This window comes from Pollicipes pollicipes, unplaced genomic scaffold (assembly GCF_011947565.3).
Source record: "Pollicipes pollicipes isolate AB1234 unplaced genomic scaffold, Ppol_2.1 Scaffold_7261;HRSCAF=8764_pilon_pilon_pilon, whole genome shotgun sequence".
Lineage (NCBI taxonomy): Eukaryota > Metazoa > Arthropoda > Thecostraca > Pollicipedomorpha > Pollicipedidae > Pollicipes > Pollicipes pollicipes.
Genome location: NW_023597054.1, coordinates 22,890,702 through 22,908,806, shown reverse-complemented (window position 1 = coordinate 22,908,806; position 18,105 = coordinate 22,890,702). Strand labels below are relative to the sequence as shown.

At 50.8% G+C, this 18,105-nt stretch overlaps 1 protein-coding gene across 2 annotated transcripts; it reads right to left on the bottom strand.

Annotated features, from left to right (window-relative positions):
• Positions 1-795: 795 nt before the first annotated feature.
• On the bottom strand, positions 796-17,411 carry LOC119112730 (uncharacterized). 2 transcript variants are annotated; one of them, XR_005095770.1, is made up of 3 exons: positions 17,325-17,405; positions 2,979-3,876; positions 796-1,610 (listed from the first exon to the last, which is right to left on the bottom strand). XR_005095770.1 is itself a non-coding variant. In XM_037237003.1 (3 exons), the coding sequence occupies exons 2-3, from the start codon at positions 3,271-3,273 to the stop codon at positions 1,393-1,395; spliced, it is 513 nt and encodes a 170-aa protein (XP_037092898.1). In that variant the 5' UTR covers positions 3,274-3,876; positions 17,325-17,411; the 3' UTR covers positions 796-1,392. The 2 variants fall into 2 exon arrangements, 1 of the variants encoding a protein (XP_037092898.1); XM_037237003.1 differs by having other exon boundaries at positions 17,325-17,411.
• Positions 17,412-18,105: the final 694 nt, after the last annotated feature.

Genomic DNA, 18,105 nt, shown 5'->3' with positions numbered 1-18,105 from the left:
TGTCGCTTCTCGGCTTGTGTGGGCGCGCGTGTTGCTCGGAGCACCTGGGCGTGTCTTCACTCAGATCTCATTCGGCCGCCTGCGGACCGGGCGCGCGGGCTGGGCGTCGCTCTAGATGTAGCACCGCACGCCGGCCGCTGGCAGCTATGCGGGGGGCCCGGCCCGGCCGGCGAGCCTCCCCCCCCCCCCCTCCCCAACCGGCTGACGCTGGTGGGGCCTCAGTCTGGCCGGCGCGCTCACCGGCGACCGTTTATGAACATCTGTATGTGATACCTGACCCCGGCTCACCGACAAGAACCTCGTCGTTTTGATGGTTGTTCTTGCGCGGTTGTGTTCTGGCTGCGGTCGGCGACCGCGGTCGTTTTATGAAAATTGGATTTCCCTTCGCTGCCCGTCTAGACGTGTCTCTTCGTTGCCCCGGTCGCTAGGTCAGAGTCTATTTTGTTAATATTTTGTGCATATGTGTTGTGTCTGTATGAAGCAATCATGTACAATACGGCGCAGGATATCGGTTACAGTGTTGTAGCACCAATAAAGATAAAGCCTGTCCGTTGCCTGGATTTGGTGTGCCGCGTGTACGACGATGGCGATGCCGGCTCCTTGCGGTCCGCGGTGTTCAGGGTCTTTACGACACCCTGAAACCGTGACTATGCTGGCCGGCTGAAGCCATGCGTGCGCGGCGAAGCCACCAGCGATGTGCGTCGAAGTCCGAACTGGACGGCGCGCGGTCCTGTAAAAAGGTCTGCGGTCGCAGAACCGCGGCGCGGCGTCTCGTCACACTGTCGGAACGCAATGCCAAGGCCTGCTCGTGTATTGGCGTCGTGTCATGAGTACAGAGGCACGAGAAAGGCAGCGAGGCACGCTGGCCCGACAAATCGGTAAACACTATGAAGTCAGATCATCCATCAGAGAACCACAGCATAAACTCGTCCACTGCAGGCGCAGCGTCTTCGGCACGCACTGAGCGTAACTCATGACGTGGTAATCAGCCCGACCGTCAGACTCCGCCCCTGTGGCCCTCACACACACACACAAGTAAACACTAGACTTTGCACCCATTGCAGAAACATCCAGTTGTACGGGTAGCAAAGCAGCGATAAGATAGTATGAGTCGCATCACTGGCGGTCCGCTGGTGGCTGGCACGGACGGCTAGAATCGGGAATGGCACTCGTCTTCACGTTCCAGCGGGAGAGTCCTATGCGAAAAGAAAGGGTTGCACCAGCGGCATTCGTTGTCTGGGATGGCGCGCGTCTTCCCTACGCTCCAAGCAAGCATTAGTCCTTCCACCACCACCACCCGTTGGCACGTTTGCCTTCTACGGCGTCAGATACATGCCCTGAACTTCAGGCGGGCGTCGGCGAGCGTCGCTGGCGCCACCGACGGGCCGGTCGCTACGGTGTAGCGGTATGGATGCCGTAGTAGTTGCTGGCGTCGGACGGCCTTTCGATCGTTCCGTATCCGTGGCCAACGCGCACGAACGACGAGCGGTGGGCGCGACTGCGCATGCGCGTCACCACGATGGCCGCGATCAGGACGACCAGCGCGGTGACACCAGCGACGATCATCACGGCTGTCATCGGGACGCCGCCAGAGTTCGCTACCGTGTCATCTGAAACGGTATAGGTGGCGCTATGAGCGGCAAAACGAGACTAGATAATGCATGTTGCGTTCGGAGAAACCGGGTGCCAAGAAACAAGAACATCTGCTGAAGTAATAGTCCGTGCAGCTCTTCGCTGCGGTTTGTGAGAAAGAGGTGGGATGCCAGCTGAACAAGTATAACAAAATACATTTGCTACTTGCATCTGTCTGGATACCAGCTCACACACTGATCTTCATAGCGGGAGTATTTTTTAAAGACGGAATGCGACCTCCTCTAAATCCGCGTAAACTTAGCGTTCGCCGTGAGTAACCTTTTTACCTTGTCTTTGCAAGGATGTGAGGTGAACACGAAACCAATCATTGTTTCTAGCATGAGTGCGCTTGAACTACGGGGTACAATCGCAGATATTCGGAACCAAGCGTGGGGGCGGAATGCGCGGCGACATTGCTCGACACCCCTTACATAACAGTCGAAGCATACTAATGTAAGGTGCCACTTTCTAAAAGCCCTTTGCTCCCGTGACTCTTGGATTTAATTCCTCGCCATCCATCCTCCACCCAAGTGTCCTAAATTTCACTAGTTTCTTTCCAGCTTGCAAGCCGAGTAGCGCTAAAATGTCTTCAGTGTCATACAACGTCACGATCAGAGAAAAACGGCTATCTTGCGAAAATTGCTCTGCACATTCCGGGGAACACGATGAACTCCAATCCATTTGAATGCATATCGTAATAAATTCAGCTTGGTAATGACTCCATATTGACATGGCTCCGGAAAGACTCATTCAAAAGGAAGAATGGGACACAAATGCCCGCATACAAAAATGTTGAGCCTCAAATGCATAACATGAGTTGCTCGATTATTATCAGTCTGTATTTAGTTACAGATCAAACGAAAAATGATGTTGATGATATATATCCCGCAATCGGATTAACCGTACCAAGCACACTGCAGAAATGAAAAATGGGCTACTTTCTTGTAAAACAAAAATTATTCACCTGAAATATCAACCTGAAAATATCAACATCACACAGCTGAAAAGCAGGCTAATGTTTTGCCAACACAAAAATTCCCTACCCGATAAAGAAAGCTTTAAAGAAACGTAGAAATTGCTTCAAACCCCGCTGCCTGATGCAAAACGGTCGTACCTGACGCCGCGAAGGCGGGCTCTCGCTTACGGGGAAGGGAATGCGGGGGGGGGGGGGAGGGCGGGGGTCATTAACAACCTTGTTGTTAGCGCGACGGACTTCTACGTGGGACCCGGGTTCGAATCCCGGATGCATCGTGGCCCTTGAGCGCTAACACGGCCGATGCGGTCGCTCCAAAAAAGAGACGTGAAGACGTGCGCCGCGCTCCAATTGTAACCAAGCTCTCGCTCACCTGTCGCGCCAAACAGGAGCCCGTGGCGAGCCGCGCCCAGCTGTCCTCCCGTGGCGATCAGCTGAGTGATGATCACCGTCATGGTGCGATCCGTCATGGTCTTGTTCAGCTGGAACACGCCGGACGTGTTGAAGTCGATGTTGCAGAGAGCGTCGCCGCTGAGCGCGGTGCCGTTGATGTAGATGGGGTGGCCGCGGCGCCGCCTCCCCGAGCCGCCGCCGCGCCCACCGTGGCGACCCCGGCCCCAGCTTCTCCAGCGCGAGCGGCCTTCGAGGCCGGCGGCATCGGCATCCATCCTCCAGTCGTCGTCCGCGTTCCCGTCCCCAGCGTCGTCCTCGACGTAGTCCTCGTCGTCGTCCCCGTACTCGACGTCGATCGCGTTGTCAGCGTCCTCGTCGATGCCCGTCACGCTGGGCCCGCGCACGACCAGGTCGACGGGGCCGGCCGGCTCGGCGTCGTCGAGCGCCTCCAGGCCCCTCGTCGGCCACCCGCGCCAAGGTCACGTCCACCGCCCGCCGGCTGCGGTTCACGCGCACCTCGAACGTGCCGCCGAAGCCGAACGACGTCACGCTGTCGTTGAGCCTGCTCATGTTGGCGAAGATGACGTCGACGGTGGCTGCGTCCGGGACGACGATCTCGTTCGTCGGGTATTTCGTCGTGGTCGTCCGACGATGAGCGTCGGTGCTGGTCGAGGTGGACGTGGCGGTCGCCATGGTGGTGGTGGTGGTGGTGGTTGTCGAGGTGGTGGTGGTGGCGTTGGAGCCAGAGCACCCGCGCCCGCCGCCGGCGCACGGCCTTGGGCAGGGCCTGCCGCCGCTGTTGCGGCGAGACAGCGGCATGTGGATTTTAATCAGCTGGATGCCCTCCAGGTACGGCACGTCTTGTTCGCCATCGTCGGCTGCCGGCGGTGGTCATCTCAGGTTAGGTCAAGTCGGACCAGCGGTCCTCACCGTGTAACACGATAACACGGTCACTGGGCACCGGCCACTGGTCGCGGGTCACGACACCTCCAGATGATAGTGCCGCTCAGCAGAACGGCCAGTAAGGCTCTGATTTCACTTGTCAACCAAACCAAAACTATACAGCGTGGTTGGATACATTCTACCATAGGTGGTCTCTTGGCTAAGTGGGAACTGTGACATCACTGGGTAGCGGACAGATATCGACATCGCCCGACATCATGTACGGAATTAGCGGTGTCGACTAGCGACCCTTCGCTCTTCCTTGCCTTCGTCGCCAATTCTCACAGTTACACACCATTTTTCCATTCCAGTTATTGCGAAATTCGGCAAACTTCCTCTACCCTCCCTCTGCTTCCAACGGCCATTCTCCTGTGTACTACTGGACCCGCGGTATCCTGTGGACTCCTGGACCCCGTGGTATCCTGTGGACTCCTGGACCCCGCGGTATCCTGTGGACTCCGGACCCGGTGGTATCCCAGGAAGCGGCCGCGCTAACATGCTGGCTAGGTGGGGTCCCTGTCCCCCCCCCTCATAACAGCCTTGCATGACCCGTATCCGACATATCAACTCATCTCCATCTTTCTTTCATGTATTTCTCACAACGACAATGGGACGTCATTCCGCATCCCCGCTTACATCGGTTTAAACTGTGATACTGTCGTCATCGAGGCAAGCCCTTATTTTCAGCAGGTGTTTTGCCGTTTGAATAATTCAGCGTCCAAATGTGGCAGCTACCCCACTTAGACTCTATACAACTTGACGATGGAGCTTAACTTGGTCATACCTAAATATTTTTCTGTGCAAATATCTTAGCCGTTTGTAGACTGCGTGAGCATCTTTAAAATGGAATATGTGACGATTCCGAAGCGTCAGACAAACGAATAGGTGCCAATCTTATCCTCAGTTAGCTCAAGAAATGTGCCTGCGCGAAGGTCCTCAACAACACTTATATAGAGGATAATTTGCTGCCTGCTTCCACTGATATGCATGTATGAATATACTATATATATATATATATATATATATATATATATATATATATATATATATATATGCAAGCAGCAAACTTAATGCGCTTTAGTAACGTCTTGATCAATCATTGACCTCGACATGTTCGCGGCTTCTGAATTAGGTATGCAACCCACACCCCACTGTTGCGGGATGGTCCGTGTTTGCAACGAGCCGGCCGTTCGTTTTACAACAGTTACATAAGAGTGCATGACCGTTCAGCCGCCTGGCCCATGCCATGGCACGCCGTGCGGCGCCCAGCCTGTCGGGGGGGACGGCCGGCACCGGCGGCGGCGGACCCGCCGGCACTGCGGAACGGCACGGGAGCGGCGCCGACCGGGCATGCTCTGCCACTGCAGCCCTCTCCGTCAGCCGAGGTGGGAGGTACCTCGCCCGAGGAGCCTGCGGTGGGAACTTATGCGTAAGATATCGCAATGTCTTCAACCCGACCGAAGTCCCGCAAAAATTGTTCTGGCCTCAGGTATGCTGCAAACAAACTTAAGCCTGCCAATACCGGTTTCAACTATGCAGACGATGAGTCTCACCCAGACGTCAAATATATCCCCTTGACTATATGACACTGCACAGAGCCGGTAAAATAATTGTTCTTGGTGAAGGTTATCCGTGAATTTTCGGGCCGGGATTGTAGGTTAGATCGAGAGCAGTACATTCAGCAACAATCGAGGTCTGAAAAATTGTTCTTTCTACGGTTTATATAGGTTCCGACCTAAGTATCGAGCTCCTCTGGTCAAGCGGGTTAGGATTTTTACCGGATGTCAATCGGCCTCAGGAAGCAGCAAAAGTCATGCTACCCGATGATCTGGGCTATGAAGTCAGTGACCAGGATGATGACGAAATAAAAAAAGTCATATATGCTGGCAAAAGTGATTTTACCAACAGTAAAACACTTCGCCGTTTGTTAGCGAGATCGTTGAAGCAAGTGAACTGAACACTTCCGAGGTCTCGGGGGAGCTTAAATTCTGGACGATGTGTGGAAAAATGGGCCCGTAAAATGTAGATGAACACTGAGCCGAAAGTCCTCACCAGTTCTCTTAACACTGGATCTCAGCGAGCCAGACACAACTGTTCACCAAATCCTGGGATACATTCCTTTTTCGTGCTCGTGAGTGTGGCATGGCATTCCGCCTTTGCACGTACAGTTACTCGGTCAAAAACACCCTTGGACTTTGTTGTTAAAAATCTGTTGTGGGATTTGAGTTATTGCCCTGCAAGCTTTCCAGCCCCTGAGAGTAACATTTTGTAGTAAATGGCATTTGTGGTAGAATGTCGCATTTCAAAAAGTGCATATGTTGATAACGAAGATTGCGATAGACGGTGGTTCTTTACTACGGTCAGACTGACTAAACTTTTTAATTTTCTCCTCACTGTCTTTTCCTTTGATGTCATAGCCCAAGTATGGCGGGAAGAATGGCTGAACATTTCGCCCCATGTTCCATTACAATACGGATTTAGTGAAAAGCATATCAACTTGGGCTGAAATAATTTTCGGGAACCTTGGTCACTAAAATTTCTGCCCGAGACCGAAGGTCAATGTTTGAACGTTGTGAAACAGCTAAAAAATGTTTTCCCAGATAACGCACTGAGGCAAGGTTTTATATCACACGCACGAGCTTATGTGAAGGGGGATATCCCATCATTCGGTTATGTATATTGCCGCACCTTGGCGCTAATATCAAAATTTACCACGATATATGCTAAAATACACACCTGCATCTACCATTACTGGTAATTGGCCTGTGTGCATTGTGTAATAACCCTGACGAGCGTTTGATCCCATGTTGGTGTGAAATATTGTTTAGGTAGGCTCACCACGCCTGAATGGCACCTTTCGAGCCACTTTCTCCATCCCTTCGCGCGTCACCCGAAAATGATTTAAAATCGTTTAACGCACTACGATTTGTTTTAGTCTTGGAAGAGCCACGTCAGTTCAGTAGGGTAGGACAGTGGCCGATGCCACGCCGCTGGTTCCATATCAAACTGGAAAATTCCCAACAAAGCTCCGTGATTGTTAAGTCTGGACCAAAAACGGTCTCGTTCAGCCTCCTGCCACGAACAACCAGTTCATGAAGCTAACTTTAAATCCAAACACCACGCTGATGTCAAGGGCAATTTCCATTTGGAAGTTTATATGTCAGGTAATGCTTCTGGGCTAGTATAGTCCCTGTGACCACTTCTTTAAAATATATGTTCAAGCTGGTTGCGTGTGTAGGGCGGAGACACTCAGCTCACATATCTCGAATGTGACCTTGTTCGACTTGATTAACTTCAAGGACATGGCCTAGATATATAATCGCATCTACCCTATAAGCTGCAAATGGTGTCTCTAGCTCTCTTGCTCTTCGGATATATCCAACCAACCAACCAATCCAACCGAATGCGTCGATTAGACCGGTTGCTCCCCCGGTGTGTTGATCAAATATACCTGTTGCAGCCGCATATTTGTGTACATTTAATGTGTACATTAAATCACATCTAGGGTAGGCATGACAGCATTCCTATTACGTTTGTTTCGTATGCATGTCTATTCGGGAGCCATTAGTCATTAAGTGTCAAGCTAAGACCATTGAAAGCATCATGCAGGAGTCAGTGGTCTCAGAACATGTCCACTGCAATTAACTTCGAAGCCATTATTTTAAGAACTGATTCCTGGTCTTCACTGGCATGCCTACCAGCCCGTGAAAACTCGGCGAACTTGCCAGGACTTTTTTTAGCGAAAGCTTTCGGGCCTATCAACTACCGCCATAAATGTAATCCAAGCCTACCAATATGTCTACCGGAATATGACATTGGAGTACATGTCTATCAATGTCACGAACAAAGGCACCTTACCCCATTAAAACACTTCACCTTTTTTTTTAGCTTAACTGCATATCTAAACTCCGTGCATAGCCCACACTGAACTGCCATGTCACGTGCACAATGCCAATGGTATATCAACGTCAAGTGAATGTTCTACATTACAGTACGTGTACAATTTCACTTTTTAGTGAGCTTTGAAAATCTGCGGAAGCCTGCAACTTTGCAAACAAAACTCTCTCAAGGGCCTGCTGTTTTTAAGCCCGCCCTTTGAGGGTCCGCCGGCCAAGCCGTAGCCGCTCTGCTGTCAGCCCATTGACGGCCTGCGCCACGCCGTCAAAGCTGAACACTGGTCACGTCCTTCCACGGCTTACGTCACCCGGTCATGCGCATGCACCGAGTGACGAGGGCCAACTTCGCGGAAGAGGGGAGGGGGCAGCACGTGCTCGTTCTTCCGATCTGCGAACACGGTGGTCACATGCTGGCTGCTGCATCCCGGGAGGCAGCCGACATCCGCTCTCACGTTGGCGCACATCCTGGTGCCGCCCTCCGCCAGCGACCGTGACTCGACGACGGCCGAGACAAGCGACCGTGACTCGACAAAGGCCCTGAGACTCCTCGACTTCCCAACCCGCCGTCTCGCAGGCTCGCTGGCTGACTGACTCAGCGCGATGGGCGGCCGGTCCCCGTGGCCGGGGCCGTTACATAACCAGCCGGTCTTCTGCCGGCCAGCCGAGCCCAGCTCCACCTGAAGGACGCTCACACAAAATGGGTGGTTGGGCCAGATAGCAGCGGAGGCTAGGACCAACCACCACGCCCACGTCCCCGTCTGGAGCGGTCGTTAGCAACAGCACAAGCGTGGCAACGGGATGTTATCTGACAATTTGCCAATCTGTGTACATTAATGTATTTGCCGGCTCTGGCCTGCATGACTGGGAGTGTTCCACATTTCCATGGGGTTTTGCACTGGGACAGCCATTTTGAAGATCATCCAGTGCGGTTCACAACCATGCCCTTTTCAGAAGTTTAAAACACTTTTTGACCGCCCCCGGACTTGTGCAGAATATTTCGTGCAGATCATCATTTCAAGGTTCACCCAGGCATGTACGAAACCATTGAAACGTCACTCGAATGCTGCTTTCTTACTGGCTAAGTGGTATTCAAGGCCAATATCAACATGATCATCGAGTTATTCGTGTCTGGAGTACGTCAGCATGATGTCTGGCACAAACGGACTTCAACATCAACCGATGTGATGCGTCCAGTGCAAGTTTCGAATATGAATCACGTTTCGTGTTTCAAGTATGCAAGAACACGACGACAAAGGGGCAGAACACGAGCACAAGACATTCGGTTTCACGAATATCCTCCAGTAACCCCACGCCATCTCTCAGGAAGCTTCGGTGATACAAGTGGGTCAGGTCAGAGAAAATTTGGCGGCAGTGCGCCATTCACAAACAGGTTATCAATGAGCTTTTTCAGTCTACATATCTCGACGACAAAAAGCTACGCGAAGGCGAGGAGGCAAAGGGTTGTTATCTGGCTGGACACAAGCAGAGTGACGCGGCTTTGAGGCCGCCCAGCGTTCGCACTCGCTGGCCGTGCTGCTTCAGGCGTTGTGACTTGCCGCCAGACCTTGTTCGGCCGCTGTTGGATTGGTGCGAGTGACCCAATAGCGTGTCTAGTAGATTGCGATTCGTTCCAACAGCACAAGCAGCTTATTGAAAGATCGTAAGTACGGTTTCAGATGTGCTGATCAGGGACATGGATGGTCCGCTTTGTTAGGGTACTAACCAGTGTGTAACTGCTGGATCACGTTATATAAGGATTCACCCCCCCCCCCTCCCCCGCATGTGCAGTCGCATTCGAGTTCCGATGTAAAGCTCAGCAAAATGAAAGTACGGAAGACAGGTCTCCCATGATACGGCTGTTCCTGGTGGCATTGCTCGGCTTGATCATCGAGTTGCGGATGAAGTCATGCCTACCCTCATCGTATCGTCTTTAAGCACAGTGTAGCGTGCTTGCAATTGCAACAATATCACACATTTCTCGCACGCTGGGCATAATTTGTGCGTAAAGTTTGCAATAATTGATGCCCATGAGCTTGGTGAATAACCATAAACGTGGTATTTGCGTGCCATGTGATGCTATCAATGATTCGTCCTGTTTAAAATGATACATCATAGCAAAAAATGAACGACTGACATTCCCAGCAATGGAACATCAACACAAAAAAATGCTTTGAAGGTACCGATTAGCAATACTGGCATAGGAGAGTACTGAAAAAAGGTACTGCGTAGCAAATTCCAGCCCAATATTGTTTGTACATTCATATTCGTGGATAAAACACGCGCCTGGGGAATGCTGCCCTAAACCGCCCATTCCTGAATGGTCAGTGCATTTTGATTAGCTCTCACACACCTTCACTTGTCTTTATATTTAGGAAAATATTGTTTCAAGCTCTTGCATGAATTACCTTTTTCTAACTTGTTACTTAAGTTCCTGTGAGTCAATATTCATTTTGTATGGGTTGAGGTATCGGCTAATGATGGAGTATGTACTACTTTTCAGATAGATCAGATGACGGAGGAGCGTAAAGACGAGATCCATAACAACAATGACTACAAAAGTCCATTCTTCATCTTATTTTCTCCCCTTTGTCGCTGTACCGAGCAGTCATTTTCTAAACGACTTTGCACATGGGTGGGAAAGCCGCCGACTAAAACAGCCACATGGTCTCTTGCCAGAGGTCCCTAAAGTGAGAAAAGACCTGAACATTTCTGGTGTGAACGGCAAAAAAGTACAGCTGGTCTACGAGTCTGACTAGGTCGGCAGCACGCATGCGGTTCATACGTTCAAGCGACAGCTTATCCCAGAAATTCGTGCCCGAGTGCCCAATCCTTAATAAATTATTTTGTAGATGGCAAAGCCGCACCGCACAATCAACAAAAGAAGTACAACTTTACCAATGTGTGCGACCATGGCGCGGGTAAAATACTCAAATGACGACGCGGCTCGTGCTGTGGTGCTGACCGTGGGCGAACGCGTTAGGGTGTACATCACAAACAGTGCATGACGCGAGCCAACTGCGGTTGGGTCCAACAGTCCACGGGGTCTGGTGCCGACACTCTCCCTGCCACCATAACCTCCTCCTCCGGTTCTTAGGGGTGGCTAAGGAAGCGTCTGGATAAGGACGATGCGCTTTATATGTATAGTTACGAGGCATCTAATTCATTCTAAGCCGTTCAATTGCAAGCGGTGCCAGGTCAGTAGTTTGCGACATTGTTGCAAGGTCTAAAAAAAAATAAAATGACAAATCGGTACCTCTCTCAGCTGTGCGAAGCATTTTGAATTGTCTCCTAAAGCTTTTCTATTTTTAAAAGACGGTCTAAGCGCAGAATGCGGTTGTCATGAGCTTGAGCATGAACGGCGAATGCCGGTCTCTGCTTTTTTCGCCATACGCAGCGTGTTAACGGCAACAGCTTGCTGACAAAGGCTTGCGAAAAATCAGAAATTTATCTACGTACGGTTCCAATATCTTAGGCCGTGGGTTCGGGAGGCTGTACGTGATATGGCTTCCAGCTCGTTAATTGGCGCTTATAAGATTTGTTATGTAGCCGAGTGCATTTTTCGTGTGGTGGAGTGATTAATCATTCCTCTCACGGATACTCTTTTTCAATCCGCCAGCTTCCCGCCTGGCACGTTGTTGCTGGTCAGGCCGCTGCTGACCATGGCGGTCACCACCATGTCAGCTGTGTGCCCTCAGTGACCCGTCGCTGGCACAGGCCACTACCCGAGCTGTCCCCTCCGCACGGTCGAGTACATCACGCGCTGAGGTATGGCGCGACAGGGTCCCGGAGGGTCCGGCTGGAGAGAACCCGACCAAGTCGTAGACGTTGGTTTAGCGGGACTCGAGCAGCGCCATGCTGATATGATTAATGGAGGGAAACTGACACTGACGGGGTGAAACTCGTGCTCAGTGCTAAGGAGCCTGGTGTATTGCGCTTCCGGACTGCCAGTCGCCCCCGCATCTGTGTTGTCTTCCTCATGGGCGTAGGAACAGTGGGTTAAACGGAACATGGCCCCATTTTACGAGGTGGGGGAAACAGTGTTATTCGTCCTCCCCCAATCCCTTTCGGATTGAATGTTTGGTTAGCCAATTTTGTGCTATTTCAAACATGCATGCCAAGTTCACTAGCAATTCTTCTCAAACCACACTGGACAACACTGCTTCATGTGGTAAATGACAGCATCTTATACTATCATGCGCAACGAACGGAGATATTCAGGAACAGCTTTCAGGTTATTCTAGTATCAATGGGTTCGTTCATTCCTTTTTATAAAGCCTTGGTTTTTCTGTCTGCCTATCTACAGACCCCTCACCATAGTCCGAGATGAAGTCCGAGATGGATATGCCATAGGCGTTTGGAGTAATTCACCAAGTCACGCAAAAACTAGGGTTTTATGTCATGCCCATGTTTCCTGTGACTTTCGCAAAATTACCGTTATTGCGCAATCTGGTCGAACATTTTAGGCGTTACTCGAAATGTTAACAGTTCGCGAGGGTTTTCTGTAGGGGGCATCGTTACCTTATTTGCCTGACCGATGGATCATTGAAAGGTTTTTCATAAGACGAAAAAAACATTACGGGAGGCATTTCTGAATAGTTCTAAGTTAAGGGATATGTGTTTAGCAGGTGTGTTCGTCGGGCAGAGGCAGAACTGTGCAGCACGATACACCACAAGTGACACACACACCGCATGTGCAACACGTCTGTCTATATGTCAGGATTCGGCGCCGCGTCGACAAGTACACTGTGGTCGACAGCGAAGTGTGTTCGTCACACACTAGCAAAGTTTCGAAAATGGTTGTAGCCTTCCGTTATTAACTGCGGCTTGTGCTGAGCCTCGAGGCACATGTCGGTGCATTTCGACGACACATCGACCCCCTTTTTTTAGTAATTCCAAGCAGCCTGCAGGTATAGGTATTTGAGACTATCTATCTAAGTCGGAGACCCCTTCGCCTCCCGCCAGCTGGTGTCTGCCAGGTCAAAGAATCAGTCGCCATCAAGAAGCCAGTTCCAGGTGCCCACCACATGCTGGAGTAGGGAGTCTGAAGTTATGTATCCTAGTGCACGTCAGGATAAAAACGCAATAATGATAATTACTGACAGAAGTTACATAAAAGCCGGCAATATATGAAATATCAGCTTTTTCTTAAGATACCCGGTTACGCTAAACCCCAACGAAGATATAGGCACGCAGCTTATTTCAGAAACATGTGCAATGTGTACCTTCGTTCTACATACAACAGTGGATCAAGCCGGCTGCGCTGAAGGAAGGGCAAGTGGATGCCTGGAGAACCAATTCATGGTCTAAGGCAGGCAGTTTTCCAAAGTTGATTTTCTGCTTTGGTGTAGTGTAAGGGAAGACAATTTTGAAATAGGTGCTATAGCAGAAGTCCCATCTGCTTTGCATCCCAACAAGTAATGATGATAATCCAATGACATGTGGCAAATTAGTGAAACGATCAGTTCACATTCAGTCATGCGGCAGACAACTGGCTCCAGGACAGAGGTCGTCGAGCGCGGGTGGGGTTCAGACAAGGTTCAGACAAGGTCTATCCGGGAGAAAGGTCTTCATTCTGACTTTCTCAGAAAAAACCCTGGTGTTATGGCCTTTGTCACTTTTGTCAGGTAGTACTTACAGCTTCCGAAATTTCTTCCGACTAGCATGGTGCGACAAAACTTGTCTCTTAAAAGGCAGCCGGCATAATTCAGACACATGACATTCTGGTGCACAATGACCATGGATTCAAATTCAAAATTCTGACCAGCCTTTGCCTAGCCCATAATTTTACATGCGAACTGTAGAGACAGATACCTCCCCAATGACCTTAATTATCTACCCACTTGCGGAACTTTGCCTCCCTAGAAGAAACCATGTTGAAACGGATGAATAATTTGGGAAGCCGGGTAGTCTTAATTGCTGAATGGTACATATATGTCGAGTAGGCAAGACTTTACACCAGTAGAGAGCAGCTGCAGGCGCATGTCCAGCACAGAAGCCAGGGCATTTCCTGATCTCGAAAATGCGTTGTGAATGGACCCCCGCCCTGATTTACCGTTTTCATAACACAGACGGAGAGCGAGGGGAGTGGAGGTGATGCCGTTTCCAAAGTAAGAAGATAAAGCTTACCAGAACACATCAGTGAATTGGTCTCAACGATATGTCGCGATTGATGATTGGGTTTATGTCTCTAGGTCTATAATCGAATCCATTAGGCCAGTCAAAGGTCAATTTTTCATTCTTCAGAAAATCCAACTTTTTACCTTTAGACGCCCATGTCTACAAGATCGTATATTATCGCAGCACAAAACCTAACCGTGTTTCCTGATCAATTTTGGGTACAATGGTGTATAGTTCTATGCGCTTTGACCACACATGTACGATACATTGCTCCATTAATGTACTAATGTCGGCCCGTCACACGCGTTGCGCGCCATCGATGGTCGTCGCCCGGCGTCCGCGCAGGCCGCGGAACGCCGCGCAGTGCAGTGTCCATTGAACCTCACAAACCGCCCCTGCTCCGAAACCAGCAATACTGGAGACACCTCTTTGGTACCAAAACATGTGTAAAGGACGTCTCACAGGCTACTGAAAATTTGGGCGTGATGTGCCACATGCCGGAGAGGTATCCTCAGAAAATCTTACCAGGGCGAGGATTAAGAGCGAACAAAGTTCACCTCTGGTCTCCCCATGGTCGGCGGGCCTGACCGTCCCCAGGAAAGCCTTCTTCAGTATACCCTGAGCCTCTCCCTCCCACTTTGTGAAACGTTCCTATGCTTCCCAGGCTTCCTGCACGGTCAAGAAGATCTTACAAGCTTTTGATGAGCTGGGTTCATTAGCACGGGCCACTAGCTGACTTCGTCAGCAAGAGTCCCGCACGCAAAGCGGCCAGACGCGGGTCAGCCAAGACACGCATCTAGTACAGCCTTTGTGCGTGCACTCACAGAGGTGGGTCTTCCCACGCTGCGCAAGGTTCAGTAGGAGGTTCGGACGGCTCAGCAAGAGGTTCGGACGGTTCCAGTCGGAGGTTCGGACGGTTCAGTCGTGGGTTTGGACGGTTCAGTCCGAGGTTCGGACGGCTCGGTCGGAGGTTCGGACGGCTCAGTCGTGGGTTAGGACGGCTCAGTCGGAGGCTCCAGTGGTTCATTCGTGGTTTCGGACGGTTCAGTCGGAGGCTCGGGCAGTTCAGTCGTGGGTTTGGATGGTTCAGTCGTGGGTTCGGACGATTCAGTCGGAGGCTAGGACGGTTCAGTCGGAGGTTCGGACGGCTCACTCGGGGTTCGGACGGCTCAGTTGGAAGTTCGGGTGGCTCAGTCGGAGGTTCATACGGCTCAGTCGGAAGACGGGCGGTTCGATCGCGGCTTCGGACGGCTCGGCCGGAGGTTCGGACAGTTCAGTCGGAGGTTTGGATCGTTCAGTTAGAGTGGCCAGCACTGCCCTGTCAGATCGGTCGGCCACAGCTGCCCTGCACGTTATTCTGACGCAGTGATGGCATCGAGAGGCGTACCTTAAGACAGTCGCCACACAGAAGGTACCTTTGGGGCGAAATTTAAAGCTGCGCGGTGTGACCAAAGCACGCCCAGGCGAATATCAACGTGACGGTGAGTTCCCATATCAATCATGAGCTCAGAATACCGACCTAAGCTCACGGACATATGAACGATTTCACATTGGGGAGGGTGCGTCGGTGGAAAAGCTCTAGTAAAACCTATTTAGGCACGCCACAGGCGTGTGACGTTTCTTGCATAACGTGTAACAGAACGACAGGTTCTAACTTTCAATCTACTTAAGTTATGTGCCCCGCTAGATCTTCAACTGTTAACATGCATTCACATGCATATTAACATACGAGCCAATTTGATAAGGGTTGTTGCACATATCCCACCGGTGCCTCGCCTTGTGTATGCCACTGCGAATGCTTCTCCTTCAGATGTTTGTCCGTCCTTATCGCAACAGGTTGTCGTCCGGCCTTGAGGTACCTTTGCAGCCGGTAATAAATTCAAACCCAGACTCTATGCCAGCCAGCTCGTTTTTCGCTCCCACAGTCGGCCGAGAACAGGGTGGGAATAAAAACCAAGCGAGGTGCTTGCTGAGCGCTGACTCTCTTTATCTGAACTCGGCATGAAATGCGCTTACTGATCCAAGATGCACAGACTCGCATAAAGACGCTACTGTAGTGAGGCAATACGTCATTAACTGCCTTCGTATTGCTAAGCGCCTTTACAGCCTCTGTTCACGTTGCATGTTTCCAGGGTCAGAGACAGCGCAGCGGGGAGGGGGGGGGGGGCAGCGCGGGCCCCGTTCCCCGATGCAAGGTCACGTTTTTGCGTTCTCATAATTTTATTACGGCTTCCTTCTCAAAGTCAGGCTTTTGCAACTATGTATATCTTACCAAAATCAGATCAAGGAGGCCCACAAAACTGAGCCGGGGCGTGCTAATCAGGCAGAAAACCTCGACCGCATCAATAGGCCCATGTTGTCAATCAGGAGACCCTCTGTTGTGCTAGGGAGACCTCTCTGCTGGCTCGGGAGGCCTCTGTCATGAACTAAGAGCCCCATGTTCTGGATAAAGAGGCACCCTCTATGCGTCAGGGGACCCATAGTCTGGACCACGAGGCGTCAGAAGGCCTTTTGTCCGGATCGGCTGTCCAGTTTTGGGATATTGACGCCCGTTGTCGGATTTGGAGACCCTGCTGTGAATTGGAAGGATAGTATTTTAGAATAAGAGGCTTCCCCATGCATCAGAAGGCCCTGGCTTGAAATACAGGGCTCTGGCTCGGAAAGAGAAACCCTTTACTGCACCAGAAATTCCATAACATTTATCGGGTCCTGCTTCCAAATTCCCTCCGGAATATTTCAGGCGATCTGTATTTGGACCCATTTACTCTCGCAAAAGGTGTTTCTTCATTGTCGAATCAATTGAAATTAATAATGACTCAAATAATAAAATTGCATAGTAGGGCACGTGTCTCCGGTGTTCTTTCTGTCCTGAAACCGCGAGCCCAAGAAACCGGCTTGTGAGGAGACGGCCCTAGTTTGAAAAATGCTTGGTTTGAAAAAGTTTGCCCCCTCTCATCAAAATGCGTCGCGTCGCCGCTGCAAGGAGCTGCGAATTCAGATTTGTCCACCATCCAAAATGGAATATTTTACTATGTTACGTGTCGTGAGCCTGTAGCTCATTCCATTTCAGACTAGCGATTAAGTCGGTCGGTCATTACGAAAGTGTTTCAAAATTATCTGCGAATGAAACCTGACTGTTCCATGGTCACGTATGAGTCACAGTTCTTATTTCCTACATGACATATGTAAAAACTTGCATTAAGTTCCCTTAACTCCCTCTAGCGGGTTATATCTCAGAATTCATATGGGTTAAAAGTCGTTGAACCCAACAAAAACTGCACGGACACCAGACACTGAACAACCAAAGCCCGCAAACGAACATCTATCATCGTAAGTTCCACCAAAAAACGCTCAAACGCAATTGAACCTACCTGCCAAGGCGTTCTGAATCCCCAAGACCAGCACCACTAGTACCCACGCCCTCGCCATCTTCACCCCTTGTACTGCGCCGCACCGGCCACTCACAGCGCCCTCCGTCCTTGCAAGACAGGAATACAGAGGCACCCAGCGGCAGAACGTGGAACTACTGATGTCTGGAGGTCACCGCAGCTGTCGTTAACCCGGCGTCGTGGTCCGTGTCGTTTTACGACATTTGAGCAGGAGCTTGACAAATGAGCTGCGCGGGCTGAACGGATCAGATGTCACATGAGCTGCTCCTCGGCACGCTATCGATTGCTTCCTGGTGTCGACATTTTCAGCACGTTTCTGCAGACTTGCCCCACGGCAGTCCTGCTAGGTAACAAACAAGCGTGAGTCACCGCACTGCTCCGATATGTGCTACAAGGAGCTACCTCTCGCCAGTGCAGAACAGAGATTAGCACATTCACCAGATTACCTCCTCCCCAGGGCAGAAAGGTCTTTTTAGCAACATACCGGGCCACTGGAAAAGCCCTAATACAATTCCGGCCATCTGGGTTGAGCATCAACTTTTTGCCCCGCCTGGTCTCTGAGCTCTGGCTTATTACATATCTGTAGGGCGGAAAACGTAGAGTTTTGGTGTTCCGTTCTCACCTACAGCGCATTTTTGCATTGTGTGCCGCAGATTCACTTGCGAAGTGGTCAGCAAGATGAACACCTACTGGTAATGCGATGACGTCTTCCCCACCCGTGACGTTTCGAATTTTGCATTTTGGTCTGGGGTCTCATGGGTAA